The following is a 20684-nucleotide window of genomic DNA, read 5'->3' on the forward strand; positions in this document are numbered from 1 at the left end:
GGCCCAACCCACCTAAGTAACAGCCCTAAGCAGTATAAGGAGGGCCCAATTGCTAGCACAAGACATGAGCAGTTCAAAACATCCGATGTCTGAATGAATCGGATTCTTGTTGGATCTCGAAACGCCCATAATCGGTTTGGATTTTCGATTTTGGATTTTGGATTTTGGGTGTGATCCAATCCATTGGTAGCCCTTCTAAGTAGAAAAGCTTGACTTTGGGTCAAAGAGCTCTCATAGGAATCAGAAGAGGGGCAGCGCAACTACTGTGACAGATCTTCGTCTCCGCACTAATCATAAGAGATGGTAAGTTTGTTTTAAACAGAAACCCATCTCAGATTCATCTCTAAGATTTCTAGGGTTTTGTCTGATTTTATGTATTTTAAAGGCTTCAGCAGCGAAACCCATCACGAGTCCCGTCCCTGTCGCTTGGTTTCCATCTCTAGCTGTTCTCATGCTCGCAATCGGTCTTGTCGTCTCCGCTTCTTTCTTCATGTAAGCGATCCAATTTAACATTCTGGATTTAATACAGATAAACCCCCAATTTTGCTTTTTTTTTTTTTATTTAAAAAAAAATGTTCGGATCTCCTTTGCTGATTTAAAGAAAAAAAGAGAGGATCTTTTTATATATAAATCCCTGAAAAAATTATATCTAATGCGAAAATGGTTTAGGTCTGAAAGTTGAATAAAGTAATTCATGAATCACATTTTTGTGATCCGATTTAAAATTCTGATCTTTTGTTTTTTGTTTTATTTTTGTGCGATTTTTAATAAAATTCTAAGTTGAAGTGTATGTTTGGATCTCCGTTGATGATTTAGCCCCCAATAAATGATCTTTTGTATGGAAATCTCTGAAAAAAATTATATCTAATGTGAGAATGGCAATTAGGCCCTGAAGTTGAATAAAGTAAACCATGAATCACGATTTTATTATCCAGTATAGAAATTTTAAGGAAATCTCATGTTAAGTTTAAGAGTATTTTCTTAATGTAATTTTGATACCTTCTTCCTACTGGAGAAAATCCCATGATTTGGAAATGGTGATACACGATCAAATGAAGTTCACTAAGAAAACGTATACTCAATTGTCTGAAATCAAGGATTAGCTATTCATAATTTTGTTAGCAGCTTTGGATAAAATTCTAACCACAAATTGTTTTATAAATTGGTGATTATCTATGCCTCACCTCCGCTTTCTCAGTAAATCAAGTGGTGAATCAGTTGATTGCCTGATTATTCATTGCACATTCATTAGGGATATTTAATCGCATTTTCCTTCATTATTCCATACATCATGGGTCTTTCCTATGTCTACTGTAGTATTATTCCATAGTTTTCAGATTAAGGTCTTATACTCTTATGTGGGATTTGGTTGGAGAGGAATAGTAGAGTTTTTCCGGGAGTCGAGTCTTCTTTTCAGGAGTTTTGTCTAAATATTATCGGGTTGTTGTTTTTTTGGTGTAAGTCCAAGGGGGTTCCTTTTGAGGAGTTTGTCTTGAGGTGGGAGTCTTTATGCTTGAGATAGTATTTTCTGTTTTTGCTTTTTGCTTTTTGTTCTTGTTTCTTAGGTTGGTTCACCTTGATGGTCTGTTGTAATTCTTTTCATTCTTGAAATAAAGGTATACTTTTAAAAAATAAGAATAAAAAATGTGGCCCATATCACCTTTTTATGGGTGTTGAGGATCCAGAAGGAAAGAAACAAACTTGTTTGAAGGAATAGAAGCAATCTATTACTTATATAAAAAAAAAGCAATCTCTTCAGGAAGTGATATTTAGTATCTTAGGCATTTTGTTTTACTGGTGTAAGCTTTTTGTGGAGTTCAAAGGGGTGTTTTTTGTTTAAATGGGACCTCCTGTTTTTTGGCCTAATTTAGATTGTGGTTACCTCATTCTTTCTTCGTAAAACCATACTTACAAAGAAATAAACATAAATCAAGGATTTTAAAACACGATTTTTAAGGGCAATCGACCGCCGCCCCTTTTTTTTTGGTAACAATTAGCTTGCCTAATAGCTCATATGGAAAGCTGCTCAAGTACTACTTGAATAATAAGAATTGGAGAGTTGGGCGTAGAAGAAGAGTTGTTCTATGGACCCAGAAGAACGTGTATTTATTCCCAAGAGTCATTGCAAGGGGATCCTTTTTTGTTGAAATACGGAATAGTTGGATAACCACCGAAGTTATAAAGTTATGAAGGTTCAGTGGTTGCTGTCTTGGGTTTATCTTTGAGTAATTCTTAGATAATACTGCCAATAGTTCTCTTAAATATGCTTTGTTTGGGATTTTTTCTAGTTGCATTGCTATTTTTGGCTCTTTTACCGTGCTTAAAAGGAAAACAAATTTCACAGGATTGGTTATCTTCTACTTTTTTTGTTTTTTCAAAAAAATATGAATCAGGAAACTTTCTGGGGTCGGAAAGATGGTGTTTGGAGAACCCACATGTCCATTTTGAAGGAGTATCTGACAACATTTATTTATATGACAAATAGCATCATCATTGACAATGAGAATAGCCCAATACTTGCAATATGATTTCATTTTTAGAATTACAAAACCTAGAAAAAAAAACACTGGCTTGGTTGCTTTCTCATCAAGCACGCTCTCAAACTCATATAAATTAATATTTTTCATTAATCCATGATGATTGTGTTTGATTTTCCTTGGGCATTTAATAATAATCCTGCATCAATTTCCGTTCTAGAATCCAATCAGATAATTGCACTCCAACACCTTTAGGAAATCTTTTAGTGTTTCTATTAGTTAATAACATCATACACTCTTCCAACATGTTTTTTTGCAATCTTAACTAGGTGGTTCAAGGATGTGGACACATTCTATGCGGGTTGACTAGATTTGATTGGCCAAAGTTCAGAATTGAGCAAATCTTGTTAAAGGGCCTCGCTGAAAGCATATCGCTTTCCCTATAGCTCGAATTTTTTACAATCCTTCCAAAATCTGCTGATTTAGACTCACCAGCCTTATCAAATCTTCAAGTTGTTAGAAACCTTAACCCTGCACTTATGAAAAAAGAGAGAAAAATAAAAACAAAAAGGGAAAACTTAATCCTGCTGAACTCGTGAGGCGATTTTTCTTTTGTTGTGTTTTCATTTAAGTTCCCTGACCTCTACATCATGGACCTGAAAATTGTTATAGCTTACACACTTAATATTTTTTTATGCTTTTGAATAGATGGGTGCTTGCCTATATTTTATTTAGTTCAGATTTTATCTTATTTTCTGTTCTGATTTAAGGAGATTTTTAATTTTAAATATGTATGAATAATCACTAATATATCCAGTTAATTTTCCTATTTACTTATAGGATCAATTATAGTAAATGGAGGTGCGGGGAATCGAACACTGTGCCTCTCACACGCCCATATGCTTATAATACATCAAAATGAGATGATACGTAAATTACTTTGTTCATACTAATGCATGGATATTATGTGTAATTACACGTCCTTTCTCCAATTAGTTTGTCATTTTTGTTATGTCTATAAATTCTATCAATAGTTTTCGAAATATTGCATTTTATATTTGAAATTTGATTATTTCAGTCAAAAATTATTATCAATATTCACAAAGTAAATCATGTTGTCCACCTAAATATACACCAAAAAGAAACTGTAGGTTGAATTTCTTACCAATTCTTGTGGAAATGGAAATATTTTGATATATTTAATGGAGATATGTTGAAGTTAAAATATTATGCTTTCCATCATTCTCATAAAACATGGACAAAGACCGGGTACGAAGTATTATAATACAGGTTATTTATTCTGTCAAAATTATGGGCATTTCGATGACAGTGTGGCACTATACAAAAGAAATCTGTGCTGAAAGTCTTTGAAGCATGTTGTTTCTCTCATTTGATGGCCTATCTTACCTTCCATCTCACAGTTTGGATAACAAAATGTTCCTTTTGCAGCTATGAAGCCACTTCGTCCAGAAGAAGCCGCAGCATAGCCAAGGAGCTTACTACTGGAGCAGTGGCATCTTTTTTCCTGGTACTTTGATGAATTATTAATTCTGTTTTCTTCTCATTTCATTATGAGAGACTCTGTCCATTTCCAAGCCTGAAACTTTTTCTCTCTTTTGCAGGGCTTTGGATCTTTATTCTTGCTACTTGCCACTGGTGTTTATGTTTGATTCTGGTGGAGTCTAAAGGGAGGGAGATTTTGACGAACAGAATCAAAGTATCGGTTTAATGTGATTCTATTTTTGACATTTTTAGTAAAAACTTGTTCATGATTAATGAATGTGACATGTTGAAGATTTGTTCTTAGTCTCTGCTGAGAATGTACCACCCCCACACACTTAGATGACTAGCCCAGGAATTAAATGTTTTGAGATATTTAATTTGGTAATTTTAATTGAAAGGACTGCAGGCAATTTGAAATATGTCCATCTCAGTATTATGCAATATATAGAAACAGGGCTGAAACCTGGGTAGGTTGGCCTAAACTCAATCCGATTGATGGGCGAGCTTGGGTCGAGATATGTAGAAAATGAGTTGAACCTGGGTTAGAATATCTCAACCCGAACCCAATGCTATATACTAATATATAAATATTTTTATATTAATTATAGATTTTTATTTAACTTTTTTTTATTCCATCTTATTATTATGACTTGTGTACAATTTGGTTATTAATGTGAACTCTGGTTTGTCTAAATATTCTCTCACTGATAGATTTGAAGGTTGTATGCAATTTTATTTACCAGTAGTTTTTATTTTTATTTTTTTATATTATATATATTTTTATTTATTTTTTAATATAAAATTTATTTGCTAATCAACATGAAATTAGATTTATTCAACGAGCCCAACCTGCCCGAAATTACCTAACTCGGCTAACTCGAACTTAACCCGATTTTAGAAGATCAAGCTTGGGGGTTGAGCTTGGGTTAGTGAGCTTAGGCCCGATGGTCAGGTTGAGGGTTCTGCTAGTTGGGTTGAGCCTGGGTTTACCTGGCCAGATTGCAGCCCTATATAGAAATACAACCTTGTAACGGGATGAGCGTAGGAGCTGGCCAAGGTTTAGAGAGTTTGCTCATGTTGGCTTGGCTGTGATCTTATAAATATTTGTATGAATGTTTTTTTCTTCTTCTCATATTTGTCTTATCCTTGTGCCTTACATGCTTGGGCTCAATCTTCTGGTGCCCCGCCCCTCTCTTTCCTTTTTGGATAAAAGATTAGTTAAGATAGAGAAGGGAAGAGAACAACATGAGTAGGTAGATGAGACTTACCAAGAACATGAAACAATCAGCACGTAATTGAACAAATAGGAAAAACAGCAAATGAAAGACAAGGGAGACCTTATTAACTTCCCTCCAATTAGGAAAATCTTCAAAGAGGGCACCTTGAATTTCTTGAAGGGTTTGCATCAAAATAAATAAGCAGCTTACAATAGATATGATGATGTTGATGATGATCTGCATAGAGTGCTCACATCCTTCGGTAGTGTGATTACTCCTTTTCTTTCAGATCCCTCGACACGGCCAAAGGGGTAGGAGTCAGTATGGAGGTGTCTTGTAAGCAAGCAATGTTTTGTAAAAGTGTTTTGAGTTATCAACGAAAGGTGTATTTTGAGTATTTGTTCACCCATGTTGTCTTTCTAGTAGTTGTGTCCTTTATGTGTCTTGGCATGTGAGGGTTTCATTTACGGGTTGGGATCCGTTGGCTCATGAAGAATGACTCATGAGAAAACACATGATCCCAACTGTTGAGATACAAAATCCAAAAGTTGAGATTTATGCGTATCTTGATAACACAAATCAAGAAGATACTTATCGTGAGGATAAATATCAACCATTGGATTTTGTGTTTAAACGATTGGAATCATGTATTTTTATTCCTGAGTCAAGGGATCTTTGGCCCTTCATGTACTTACTTGTATAGGTCACAACCTCGAAGTATGGCGTAATTAGCATCACAGATAACACTACCATGACACCATAAAAATGAAAAAAAATTCATTAAATATATATATTAATTAAATTCATTTGAACCGATTTGGAACGATTGATCCCAAAGGGAGTGGAACTAAAAAATCATTATGAATCACCCATCACATTGGTTCATCTAATGTTCATTATGAATCACTCAATATATTGAAAAACTCTACTAATCTTATGAAATTCAATCAAATGAACTACTTAATTTTTTGGATTTTTATCATAAGTAATCATTTTTCTTTCTAAATTTTAAAAAATGTCATCTATGCACAATAAGATTTGCAATTAAGCATCCATTAATCCACGTCATAATAGAAAGAAAAAAAAAAGTAATAATCATTTAGGGCATGTTTGGATACCAGGAGCAGAACTACTGTTCCAAAGAGTATGAGCTGAAGTACTCTGTGGAGGAGCTGGAAAAGTAATTCTATGCAGAAAGGGCGTTTGGCAATCAACTCTGTGAAGTACTGACAGAAGTACTTTTGTGCTAGAAGTCTGTATGTCTGTTTGAGAACCATACAGACTTCTCATGACTTCTACAAAAAGACCAAAATATCCTTATATTATACCAGTTACTGTTTTTTGTCTTTTAGTGTCATAATATGCCTTCAAACTATATTGTTTTTGACATTTTAACTATAAATATTAATATAATATAACATAAGATTTTAAATATTAAATATTAATATAATTTGTTTAAATCCATTATACTCAAAATTTAAAAAAAAAATTTGACAGACTGTCTTTTAGTGTCATAATATGCTTTCAAACTATACTGTTTTTGACATTTTAGCTATAAATATTAATATAACATTATATAATAAATATTAAATATTAAATATTAATATAATGTGTTTAAATCCATTATACTCAAAATTAAAAAAAAAAAAATTAACAGACTATTTTTAACATAATATTAAAAAAAAAATTGACAGACTGTCTTTTAGTGTCATAATATACCTTCAAACTATATTGTTTTTGACATTTTAACTATAAATATTAATATAATATAATATAATATAATAAATATTAATATAATGTGTTTAACTATAAATATTAATATAATATTTTAAATATTAAATATTAATATAATGTGTTTAAATCCATTATACTCAAAATTTAAAAAAAAAATTTAATATTAATAAAAGTTTCTTTCGTTTGATTTAAGGGCAAATGAATTAGGAATATTTTCATAGAAAATTAATAAAGTTAATGGTATTTTGGTAAAACGAACCGTTAGATTTTGACTCCCCGCAAGATGAATTTTGAGAAATAGGTTTTCTCGACTTCTTCACAAAGAGTAATTTCTTGCTTTTACACGGAGTAACTCTTCGAAGGAGTTGTTCATCCAAACGACTTCTAACTTCTCGCAAGAGTCAGAAGTAGCCAAGGAGTCCTACCAAACGCCTACTTAATATCCATACATATTAATTGAATAGAGATTTACTTGGTCGTAGACCTGATTGTTACATTTTTATTACAAAAACTCCAAATTAATTGAAGAGAGATTTACCTGACAAACCTGACTATTGCATTTTTATTACAAAAACTCCTTTAGAGTTCTGACAACTCGAAGTCTTACTTTACTAAATTGAGTTGTACTTTAGTGACCTCAAGATTAGACCTCACATCGCATCGCACACCCTGACGTGAAAGTAAATAGGAACCATAGATACTTTTTCACTCGTATCTCAGGAAAAAGCATCTATGGTTCCCATACACTTTCACAAGTGTGCGATGCAAGGTCAAATCTTGAGGTCACTTCAACATTATTTTACTAAGTTTGTTACCCAACGAACCTTCAATTGGGGATCCATGTCATAAAATTCAAATTGATGTGTTAATTTGTTACTCAACATACCTTGGAGTGGATTCTAACAACGTCAATTTGTGAAAAGTTGAAAAAAGGTAGCTTTCACTGTTGAATTTTATATTTAAATTTGGGAGTTTGATAGCTATCCATTTTCAACACCTTAGATCATGTTCAAAAAAGATTTTTTTTCTTTTTAATTTGACTTTTCCCATGAAATATAGAAGTATATAGTGTTGGATTCATGGTTTCAAACTCATCTGAGATGAGATGTATTGTCCGCGTCGTCTCGATATTAGGCATGAACGAGACGAATGCACAAGTCAATTTTTAGAATGAGACTAATATCTCACATTCATTTTTGAAATTTTTGGACAAAACATCTCAAACATATCGGAAAACTCGTCTGAGACGACTCAGTATCTGGCATGGACAAGATAAGACGCAAAACAGAGTTTTAAAATCATAATGGATTGCCAATTTGATAATCCACGTGGGCCCAACAACTCATAGTAAGATTTTAAATCTTACTAATCTAGTCATGCTTGCTTATTCCTAAAGTAAAGGTCTGTTCAGGTAACAAACATGATAAAGTAAGGGAGTTTTTGTAATAAAATTGGAACAGATTGGCCTGTCCGGTAAATCTCTCTTGAAACAATTAAATCGATTTGTAAATCGTCCGAGTTACGACTTATTGGTTTTACTGAAGGACTAGGCTATTTGCACCCACCTGAAGCACATTATTCATGGGATTCGGTGGGGTGTACGGAATAAAGTGGGTGCAAATAGAACGTAAAGCCCCTTGCTACACTTGGCACGCCTCTTTATAACGGATGGCCATGTCTGTTTCCCTCCCATTTTTATTTCACAAGTGTAAGAGAGAGTGTGTGTTAAGCGGGAAAAAGAAAAGAGAGCCAGCGAGGGCAGAGAGGAGAGAAGAGAGAAAATGAGGGATAGAGGGAAAGCAGTTCAGACATCAGTGGAAGAGAGGTACACTCAATGGAAGTCTCTGGTTCCCATCCTCTACGACTGGTTCGCTAACCACAACCTCGTCTGGCCTTCTCTCTCTTGTCGGTCCGTACACCTCTCTCTCTATCTCTCCTCTTATCTAACTAGGGTTTCATCTCTTCTTCAACGACTCTACTTCTCACCTATACTAGGGTTTTGCATCGGTGTACTTTGTTTTACAATCTGAAACTGAAACCCTAGTTGATCTAAACATGCATTTAGTTGCAGAAATAGATGAAAAAAAAATAGAGATCGTTTCTGCAAATTTATTAATTTGGATGAATTTTTTTTGGTCTGATTAGGTGGGGTCCGCATCTAGAACAAGCAACCTACAAGAATCGCCAGCGTCTCTACCTCTCTGAACAGGCAAGTGAACTGTAAATCTTCTCCATTTCTCAATCACATTGTTTCTTGATGTGCTTCGGCTTTTGACCCGCTTTGGTTCGTGTTCTCTTGCATATTGTACTCCATTTCTAATGCTCAAAGTTCCATTAAATGAAACATTTCATCATAGTTGGTAAGATCGCATGAACACTGTTGTTAGATCCGTTGATCTAAGAAGTGTTCTCTAATACTTCATTTACGTACGTGTTTTGGCTTTTGATCTGCTTTGGTTCGTGTTCTCTTGCATTTTATACTTCATTTCTAATGCTTAAAAGTTCCACCAAATGAAACATTTCATCATAGATAGTAAGATCACATGAACACTGTTGTTAGATCAATTGATCTAAGAAGTGTTTTCTTATACTTCATTTATGGATCAATGTAAACATTTTTTCTTGATGTGTTTTGGCTTTTGATCTGCTTTGTTTCATGTTCTCTTGCATGTTATACTGCATTTATTATGCTCAAAGTTCCATCAAATTAAACATTTCATCATGGATAGTAAGATCACATGAACACTGTTGTTAGATCCATTGATCTAAGAATTGTTCTCTCATACTTCATTTATGGATTGATGTAAACATTGTTTTTTGATGTGTTCGGCTTTTGATCCACTTTGTTTTGTGTTTGCTTGTATGTTATACTACATTTCTAATGCTCAAAGTTCCATCAAATTAAACATTTCATAATAGATAGTAAGTTTGCATGAACACTGTTGTTAGATCCATTGATCTAAGACTTGTTCTCTTATACTTCATTTATGGATCGATGTAAACATTGTTTTTTGATGTGTTCGGCTTTTGATCCACTTTGTTTTGTGTTTTCTTGCATGTTATACTACATTTCTAATGCTCAGAGTTCCATCAAATTAAACATTTCATAATAGATAGTAAGATTGCATGAGCACTGCTGTTAGATCCATTGATCTAAGAATTCTTCTCTTATACTTCATTTATGGATCGATGTAAACATTGTTTCTTGATGTGTTTCGGCATTTGATCCGCTTTGTTTCGTGTTCTCTTGCATGTTATACTGCATTTCTAATGCTTAAAGTTCCATCAAATTAAACACTTCATCATAGATACTGAGATCGCATGAACACTGTTGTTAGATCCATTGATCTAAGAATTGTTCTCTTATACTTCATTTATAGATTGATGTAAAGTTGCTGTTGATATTTGATTTGATTTTTTTCTTCTTCAGACTGATGGTACTGTTCCAAACACTCTCGTCATAGCAAATTGTGAAGTTGTAAAACCAAGGGTGGCAGCTGCCGAGCACATATCACAAGTAATGTCGCCGTGGTTAAATCTTTATTTTCTTTTCGTCTTGTTTACGTTTTGTTTGTTTTAATTAAGGCTTAAAATCTCGTCTGGATTTGAAAAACCATTACTGTTGTGACCAAAATATTCCAATACAATCTGGTTTCATATTGGTCTTGGCCGATAATTATAGATTCCGATATTTTGAATCATGCTTTAATTATGCTTCTTTCAATTTTCATTGACTTATGATTATTTAATTGACTGATTAATTAGTTCAATGAAGAAGCGCGATCTCCTTTTGTACGGAAGTTCAAAACCATTATACATCCTGGAGAGGTATGAACCATTCTTGTATTTAGTATTTGTATCCTCCATTCTACTAATCTTGAAAATTTCCTTTACTTTCGTGTAGTCCCAGTAGGCGCTAATTGAATCTGTTTGATTAAGGCTGTGAGTTTGGTATACGTAACTGGTTGAATGAAGATCGATTAATTGTCATTTGGTTTGTGTTTTTTGGATGACTAATTTTGAACCTTGAGCTATATGGCATTAGTACCACATGTATGCTTAGTCAAGTCTCTAAAAGGCCACATAGACATGGGTCGGCCTAGGGCTGTAAATGGATTGGATCAGATCCGAAATTCGATCTGTTTCAAACTGATAATTTTGGGTGTGGATTGATTATTTAGATTCTGATAAGGATCCAATCTCATATCTTATTGAATCAGATCTGGATTGACCATTTCCCAGTCCGATAAAGACCCATTCCGATAAAATGTTAGAAATGATATATTTATTTAAATACATAAAGTTCATATAGATTTTGTATATCAAATCGGGTTTGGTCCAATCTGGACCCAATCCGATTGTTATTGGATCGGTTTGGATCTCAATGGTGAGTTCTATTAAAAACCCCTAATCCGATCCTTATCGGATTGATACCAAATCGACCCTGATCCAATTCAAACCCGATCCATTGACAGCCCTAAGTTGGCTTAGCTAGTTCACATTGTCATGATTAATATATCACTACATGCATACCTAGTCTTGATTTAATGTCATCACACATAGCACAAATACTATGCTAAGTAGATCATGTGACATGTCACGATAATGTCACATACACTAATGTCTCATACCATATATCCTGGCCTCATGAGAACTTGTAAGGAGGATTTGATCGATGCATGGGACAAGACAAAGGGCAAGGTTGAGTGGTTTGAGGAGGAGATCCTCTATTGGACAATATGGCATTGATGCAGGACCTGATTCACTGGCGAAAAGGGAGCCCAAGTGAGCTGTCTTGTGGAAGAGACAATGATGTTTTAGGCTTGTGTGATAGGGCATTTTACTCTTCTTGTATCAAGTCTTGGCATGTGTAGGTACCAATGACACTAGTCATAACAAATTGGGGGTATTTCTCATACTTTCATAATCCGGGTGCTTCTCATACTTTCCTAAATCCTCACGTACTACCGTAGCCACTTCAGCATCCTTTGCACTTGGCGTTATTTGACAAGTTATTTTTTTCCATTAGCTTAATCAATTGGAAGTTGTAAATAAAAATACTGATCATTGAGTTTTGAACATAGCCATCCGCATTAGTTTAGCTTTTATTTTCCAATCATTTTGCATCTCAAGCATTTGTTTTAATTAGGCTCGGTGAGAAATGCCTCACTTTATATATGTTTTACTTTGTAGGTGAACAGAATCAGGGAATTGCCACAGAATAGTAAGATTGTCGCCACTCATACTGACAGTCCTGATGTAAGCAATCTTAGTTAACTATGTTTTCAATTGATTTATATGATTATTTTTTGTTAGATTAACTTGGTTTCTATTAATTTCAAAGTTTATAAAGTTAGCTTGGTCTAATGTGGCTAAGGTTCTTGGTACTTTTAAACCAGGTTCTCATTTGGGATGTTGAGGCTCAACCTAATCGTCATGCTGTCTTGGGAGCTGCAAATTCTCGTCCAGATTTGGTCTATTTGCACTAAGCTCAATATATACTCATTCATGATTATATTAACTTTCTGGCTGATTTATTTTAACTTCACGGAATGTCATCCTTGAGCAGATACATATTAGATAAAGATTTAGTCTAAATAGTCTTTTTTTTGTTTTGAAAAAGTATAATATATTGAAAAGGAAGGAAAACAGAATACAAGGAGGCTGAGAATTTAGTCTAAATAGTCTTAGTAGTTATTGTCCTGTTAGAGTCTTGGTACAAGACTAAGACTTATACTTTTTAATTATCTAATTTGAGAACTGCGTTTACTTCTGAATGACTTCTTCTTGTATAGCTCCAATTAACCTTGGACAGCATTATCTTGCAGATATTAACTGGGCATCAAGATAATGCAGAATTTGCGCTTGCCATGTGCCACACTGAACCCTTTGTGCTCTCTGGAGGTCAGAAAGCTCTTCCTTTTCAGTAGTTTCTTTGATTTCATTGGCAATATGTTTTTTGAAGGAGACTTGCACAATATGTTATATATGGAAATCATGAGATCTTTATTTTTTTATTCATTATTTTTATGAAGCTATTTTATCATGTATAGTTATTTGTCATAGTATTTGAACTATTGAGCCATGTCATAGGCATACTAATATACATTGATCATCTCTAGAGTGAGATTAGATTATTTAAACACATTATATTTGTGTGTAACATGAATTGCTAATTAATATCATGCTTGGGCATGATACTGAATTTTGTATTCTTAGTTGTGATTATGGTTTAATATCTTGTTTTGAGATAGTGTTATGGTCAGAAGAAAAACCATGATGGTCTCAACCAGAACATTCTGAGACAATCTAAACATTCCAGAATTAGTCAATGTTTCAGGGTCAATATTTTGTTCCGATCCTGGTCGATAAATGTTCTGCCCGGAATACTTGAAAACAGACAAAACTTTGAACCATGGTTGTGACTTTGCATCAAGAAAATTTATGATTTTACTTGTATACTATATTACTTTATTTATTTATTTTGATATTATATTATCAAAAAACTTCTTTGGAATACAAAAGTCTCATTTCCTTGTCCTTTAGCCTGGTGGAACAAAATTGGTTGTCTTTCTTCCCGCCTTAGCATTTGATATTTGCTTTTTTCCCCGGACGTTATTCTGATTGACAGTGCTCTTATGCCAGGGAAAGACAAGTCAGTTGTTTTGTGGAGTATACAGGATCATATCTCCACTTCAACCACAGATCCAGAGTCCACCAAATCCCCAGGTTCTGGGAGTAAACAAACGTCAAAGGTTGGTGGTGATAAAGCTGCAGATAGCTCTTCTGTTGGACCTCGTGGTGTCTACCATGGGCATGAGGATACTGTTGAAGATGTGCAGTTCTGTCCTTCAAGGTAACTGGCATGACCGTAGTCGAACATTTTGAGCATAGGACCCTAACTAATTTTCATGGTTGTCCTCTGCTTCTTATGATCGGTCATCTATTTGAACATTTCATTTATGTAGTAGTTCACATTTCTTGGAAAGAAATTTGTAGAGGAGAAAGAAGAATCCATCTCAAATTTCCTAGTTTTTCTTGAGAGCTGCAGTCGGCACCCCAACTTTTACTTATTGCACCCCAATTAAAAAAAAATTGAATGGTTGAGAATAAGTAAAAGTTGGGGTGCCATTAGAAGCTCTCATTTTGTTGTTGTTAGTTTTGTATTTTTAGGTTTTGGATTTTATATAGGCCTAATCCTAGTTGTAAGCAACTACTGAAATTATTTGAATGAGTGTTATAATGTTGAGATAATAACTTGAGCCAATCCTTTATATGTTTGAATAGTGTGTTTTAATCTTTAATTGGGGTGTGATAAATAATTTAAGAAATTGGGATGTAATAAGTAAAAGTTGGGGTGCCAATAGCAGCTCTTTTTTTCTTCCTTTCTAATTTTTAGCAGCAAGAATTTGAAAGCTTGAATCTGGTTTAATACTCATTCACAGGCTAACACTTGTTTTTATTATTATTATTGTTCTGAAGTGCACAGGAGTTTTGCAGCGTAGGAGACGATTCTTGCCTTATTCTATGGGATGCTCGAACTGGCTCTAATCCAACGATCAAGGTTATGTGCCTTTTTTTTTTCTCTTCATCCCAAAATCTACTTGACTTCCTTTCCTGCTTGACACTCATCCTAGTAAATATGGTCATGAGTACACGTACCATACTGTAAAATATAAATTTGCGAACATTAGTCATATCATGAGATGTGAATTCACTCAAACCGTTACAGTTGATTTCCACATTGCTGTGGATGGATACTCTTTTTTCTGAAATTTTTCACTTGTCGATGTTAACACCAGTGTGTTCATGTATTCATAAAAAAAAGAGAAAAGTGTGTTCATATCTCAAAAACAGTTTAGTCACATTGTAATTTATCCTCTATATTTTGTCTTTTTTTTTCTCCTTTTGTATCTTGTTTTCAGCATATGTATATACAATTTTCCATTGAGTTGTACACCATATGAAATTACTTAATTAAAAATCTCTCATAGACATGGAACAAACCATGCTGGTGTATTGGAACATCAGTTTCTTAGGTTGGTGTCTGGCACCATATCCATGTTAAGTTACAGAATTGTGATCATTTTCTTGTTTAGGAAGTAAGTGTTTATAGTGCTGGTCTTTATTTTGAATCGTATATGTTGTCTTAATTTGAACGATGTTTCTGTTGTGCCACGAAAATTCTTTTACTGTAGCGCTGACAAGGATTGACTATGACAATGATAACATCAGACTAGTATCTCAGACATTATTTAAATCTAAGTCATTACCCCTCTTTTTCTTTTTCTTTTTCTTTTTCTTTTTTCTTTTTTCTTTTTTCCCCCCATTTTTCTCTTGTATTTTTTCATGTAGTTAACCTTGGTAACGGTCAATAAAAGTTTCTCTATCCTGATATGCACAATTCTCTATTAGACAATGCCTCCTTTTGATTCTGATGTGTTTTGGGTGTTATTTATCTTGGGTGGGCAGGTCGAGAAAGCTCATAATGCTGATCTTCACTGTGTTGATTGGAACCCTCATGATGTAAACCTTATTCTAACTGGGTATGGGAGTTCTATCAATGTTTTCTTCTTGTTGCAGACATGTTGTTATCAGCTAGAATTTGCAAATAGAAGTACATAAATGTATAATGCTATTGTTTCCTGACCTAGTTATATGCCTAATTTTAATAGATGTAGAAGCTTATACAGCATTTTTGGTTATTTTCTATTCTTCATTCTTTTACTTCAGGTCGGCCGATAATTCCGTTCACATGTTTGATCGCCGAAACCTCACTTCTGGAGGTGTTGGGTCACCAATCTATAAATTTGAAAGTCACAAAGCTGCTGTTCTTTGTGTACAGGTATGGGATAATTTTCTTGGCTTATCTCTTCCTTACGATTGCATTGTAATTCTGTATTGATGCTTGGATTTTCACCTCCTTTCTTTTGTCTAACTGAAAATTCATTTATTATTCAGTGGTGTCCAGACAGATCGTCTGTTTTTGGAAGTGCTGCAGAGGATGGTCTCTTAAATATTTGGGATCATGATAAGGTATAGCAATCTATAGACATGTTACAACCTTTCCCCATCCTCAGATCATGTTCAAGTGTACAAGTTTATCTTGAAAATCAACACAATCACGAAACAAACAATGTCCCCCCTTTATATTTCAAAATTAAAATTAAAATTACTTCTTGTGTTCCAGTTCGGTAAAAAGAAAGAACGTGTTGGAACAAGGATGATGCCATATACTCCAGGCTTACTCTTCCAACATGCTGGCCACAGGTACGAAAAAACAAACCTTGTTCCTGAATATCTTCTAGTGTAGAATTTGGTGATGTTTTAACTTTGCGGAGGGTGCTCATTACGTAATTTCATATATGTCATGGACATGTGATGTTTATCTTCTGATGGAGTTCGTCCTGCTTTTATTTGTTGACCAATTATTAACTATTTGGTGTATGCATGTAGGGATAAAGTTGTTGATTTCCATTGGAATCCATCTGATCCATGGACAATTGTTAGTGTGTCTGATGATTGTGAAAGTACCGGTGGAGGTGGAACATTACAGGTAACTTCAATTTTACTTATTCCTACCGCTTTCTTTTCAGTATACCATACAAAATGACTTCATCACAAGTCTAATAGTAGCTGCAAGTTCTCTCTTGCTTAACTTCATACTATTTAGATTTGTATTAATAATAAACAATGTAATAAAGAAAAGAAAAGTTATCTTTGATTAGGCGATGCTAATCAAATAATCTATCTTTTTATGGTTACGAAAAATATGGGAAATGGTCCAGAGCAGTATCGGATCTCTAAGATCGCCTGGTTGTGTCAGTTTTTTACCCAGAAAATCTCCTTGGTCCTGGAACCCTAAATGTGTTTCATGTGTACGAAAGAGGCAGGGGAGACTGCCCGCCCCATTCTCCTGCCCTGACATTGCAAGTTTTATCCAATTTGTTATATTGTTCTTTCTAACTGTTGACTGCTTTTGTATTCGGTTTATATGATGTTTTGAGCAGATATGGCGGATAAGCGATTTGATTTACAGGCCAGAGGAGGAAGTCCTGGCTGAGCTTGAGAATTTCAAGTCTCACATACTCACATGTTCGTCCAGCTCTTGAATTGTAAGCACTTTCAGAAAAATTGTGGAGCCATGAGACACTCATTGTCTTCTTTGGCAAGGTCCTCGAGAACATGTTTGCTTTCTCCTTTAAAAGAAGTTAACGATTGTCTTTTCTCGACATGATTAGAGATGATTTTTTCTAGTGTGCTTTGGTAGTTAAATGGGTGCATGGTTACAATTTGGTTTACTTTCTCTAGTGATTATGATGGTTTTCATTCTTACAAGAGCATCTTTTTTTTAATCCTTCGGATGGAGAGGGTATTTAAAAATTCAGAAAATTGTAGATCATTTGCTTTGGGATACACAACAAAAAGATATTTGGTTATGCATATCCTGGGGCAAATGATCTACAGTTCTGTGATGGGGGTGTGGCGTTCGAAAATCATTCATTTTGAAATTTATAAAATTTCCAAAACATTAGATTATTCATTTTTATTTCAAAAATGTAAATTATCATTTTGAAATTAAAACATTATGGGTAAAGTGGGATTTTTTTAGAGTTACTATTGCCACGCCAACTTTTACTAATGCCACACTAACTCTGTGCAATTATTTGATGCTTTATATAAAGAATTGGTGTGTCATTAGTAAAAGTTGGTGTGGTAATAGTAACTCTTTTAAAAATGTTTTTTATATAAAATAATAAATGTTTTGTCCAGTTTAATTTCAATAAAGCAGTTAAAAATAGTTCTGCTTTATAAAACAGTGAATGTTTTCCCACTTTAACCCAAATGTTTTAATGCCAAAATAATAATTTATCATTTTTTAAAATTGAAATTAATAGTTTACTGTTTTGGAAAGTTTTCAATTTTCAGGGCAATTTTTTTTGTAGAACAGCGGAGGAGATATTAATTTTTCCAAGAATATTCTTCCATCAAGACAAAAAAATTTCTTGAAGAATATGGATTTAGTGAAAAATACATTATCATATTTATCCACTTTATTTTCAACAAAATTAGTCCTCTTAAGAACAGTGCTTAAATCCAAAATTAAAAATCATCAATCAGGCCCCGGTCTTTGGGTGTGTGGGTCCAACAGAATGAGACAATAGTTGAAGAGTTAGTGGACCTAGGGGGGCGTTGCACGTGGCAGATTTTTGATAATGGAGTTATGGGATGACCCATGACCCCGAGTCCATGATATCGTTGCCCCTTATTAAATATTTTTAATTTTCAATAATTTCAGAGAGCTTCTATTGCCACACCAACTTTTACTAATGCATTACCAACTCTTAAATTTAAACAGAAGTCTCTTTCGTTCACACATTTTCAGAAATTGAGTGGCTTTAGAATCTCGAGACCAAATTAATATGGTAGGCGTTGTAGCATCAGATTTTCTTTTTGGGATTATTAAGATTTAGCTCTCCACGTTTTGGTGAATATTTGAGATATCCAGGCATGTCCCTTGACTACAGTCTTTAATCAGAGAGAAATTTAAAATTACCTAAATACCCTTTTCTTGATCCTCAAACAAATAATCCTGAATTTCAACCCAAATATAGTGTTTCTTGTTGGGTGCTGAACAGAGGGGACCTTTAAATTGTGCTCCAATCTTCTTTGGTGCTATCTTTCTGTAGCATCTTATAGCACTTCTACCATAGTTGAAAAAATGTCACATTGAGGGGAGAAAAAAAAAAACCCTTTGTCCTTTAGGTTTCAAGGCTTATATTATTTTTATTGAAAAAAAAACTTATTTTGGTATGATCGAAGACTTTGCTAATGGACATCCACTGAACTCTCAAATTTAAATTGAGAGATTGTTTTGTCCTATTGATGTAGTGCTCTCTCAATTGTGAAAAACCCTACAAAAAAAGAGAGTTGTAAAGGATCCAATCCCATTAAAATCATTTTCTTTAGTGTTTAGAGTATACAGAGGTCAAGAGACGATTATTGTAGATTTGAGCACTACATCAATAGGACAAAACAATCTCTCAATTTAAATGGATATGCCATTTTATTCACCAAATTCGAATGGATATGCCTAAATTACTTAAGGGTTTGTTAAGGGTAATTAAAAAATGGGCATTGTAAAAATGGGATTCCACCTTTTGATTGCACTTGGAAAAATAGATGAGAAAAAAAAGAATAGAACAAAACAGGAGAGGAGGATGAGGAGAGAGAGACCCAAGGGGTTGAGCGGTTGGCTCAACTATAAAACTAGTGACAATTTGTAGTCATATATTTAAAATTGGGAGGTCTCTTGATTTACTTTATTACATGTTGGAAGACTTCTGTGGGGTTGGATGTGTGATTATAAGGCTAGCTCTAGATCGATGAGTTGATACCCTTTGACATAAAACAAGGAGAGAGAGAGAGAGAGATTTTGGAGATGGATTTCCACGGGCTTTATAGGAAAATGAAATCCAACCTTCAATTTTCAGACGGGGATGAAAATCAATTTTCCATTTGCAATCAAACACACCCCAACTATTTTTAGGTTGTTTGACCAAAACTAAAATAGTATTTGTGTAATTATTAATTACTGGTCTAATTATATATTTCAAATATTAATAAAAAATATGTATATACTATGTTGATATTTATTTACTTTTACTATAAATGTACCATCACTTTTGTAATTTTACTTTCACTAATGATTTTCTGACTCAAATTTTTTCACTCGGTTGACATGGCAAGTACACAGAACCCTAGATCTCTTTCCTTGTGCATCTTGAAGAAAAAATCTATGGTTCTGTGCTCTTGCCACTTCGATAGAGTGAAAATTTTCAAGTGAGAAAATCATGGATCTTTTACTTTTATGCCTTTTTTGTAAATATAATTTATCTTTCTAAAAAAGGGTATAAATATAAATTTCTAAAGCGATAAATAGCTATTTTTATTAAAAACTAATAAATACTTAAACATATACAGATTTTTTAATTAAATATTTATGAAAATGCAGTAATTTCAAAATCTTACATGCCCGTTTTCGTAATTTCATTTTGTAATAATTTTTTTTTTCAAAATTTAATTGTTTGTTTGAACTGTGCAGGCAAGTTGACATGTACGTTCTGATTCACAAAATGTGGCTAATCATCTCCTTAAAGTAATGAGGGTATAAATGGAAATGTCCGTACTTCATCAGACTACGGCGTGATATCATTTGAACACGTGTCTTAACTCTATTGGTCTTATATATTAGGAAACAGAGCTCGTTTTGGACCACTGTAACTTCCTTTGTCACCATTAATTGGAGAAACCTTTCGATACCATTGAACCGTTTATTATATAACCCAAAGTTGGAATTCTAATTCTCACGATTCAATTTCATTTTACAGTTCAGATCACTAACTCCCAAGAATTGTAATTCTTATGGCACTTTAACTCCCAAACTTTTGGAGCCAATGTGTTAAAGGCACCCCAAACAATTGACCATTTTTTTTTTTTGTTGTCTTACATGGGTTAAAAGTTCTGAAAATGACGAGGAGATTATACTCATCAAAATTATCTCATTCTAAAACTTCTTACTCTATCAAAAGTTATTTATAAAATAAATAAATAATTCACGATTCTTCAATTTCTTTTGATGGAATTAAAAGTTTCGAAATGGGCTGATTTTTGGTGAGGATGATGATCTCGTCACCATAAAGATCATCCTCACAAAAAAATCAATTAGTTTCCAAAACTTTTAACTTATATA

The 20684-nt window shown here is 33.8% G+C and overlaps 2 protein-coding genes across 2 annotated transcripts; both read left to right on the plus strand.

Moving 5' to 3' along the window:
- The first annotated feature begins 215 nt into the window (after positions 1-215).
- On the plus strand, positions 216-4399 carry LOC147388581 (uncharacterized). The gene is made up of 4 exons (XM_086419274.1): positions 216-303; positions 386-492; positions 3927-4005; positions 4100-4399. Exons 1-4 carry the CDS (start codon positions 301-303, stop codon positions 4145-4147), a joined length of 237 nt encoding a protein of 78 aa, XP_086275400.1. The 5' UTR covers positions 216-300; the 3' UTR covers positions 4148-4399.
- Positions 4400-8625: 4226 nt separating this feature from the next.
- LOC147388582 (WD-40 repeat-containing protein MSI4-like) lies at positions 8626-17185 on the plus strand. Its single transcript, XM_086419010.1, has 15 exons — positions 8626-8840; positions 9077-9140; positions 10362-10448; positions 10697-10759; positions 12125-12190; positions 12331-12405; positions 12760-12835; positions 13577-13787; positions 14414-14495; positions 15404-15477; positions 15665-15776; positions 15893-15967; positions 16122-16201; positions 16388-16487; positions 16942-17185. The coding sequence occupies exons 1-15, from the start codon at positions 8713-8715 to the stop codon at positions 17041-17043; spliced, it is 1395 nt and encodes a 464-aa protein (XP_086275136.1). The 5' UTR covers positions 8626-8712; the 3' UTR covers positions 17044-17185.
- The last annotated feature ends 3499 nt before the right edge of the window (positions 17186-20684 follow it).

Source organism: Akebia trifoliata, chromosome 12 (assembly GCF_017979445.1).
Source record: "Akebia trifoliata isolate Shusen 1 chromosome 12, ASM1797944v1, whole genome shotgun sequence".
In the NCBI taxonomy this organism is placed as follows: Eukaryota; Viridiplantae; Streptophyta; class Magnoliopsida; order Ranunculales; family Lardizabalaceae; genus Akebia; species Akebia trifoliata.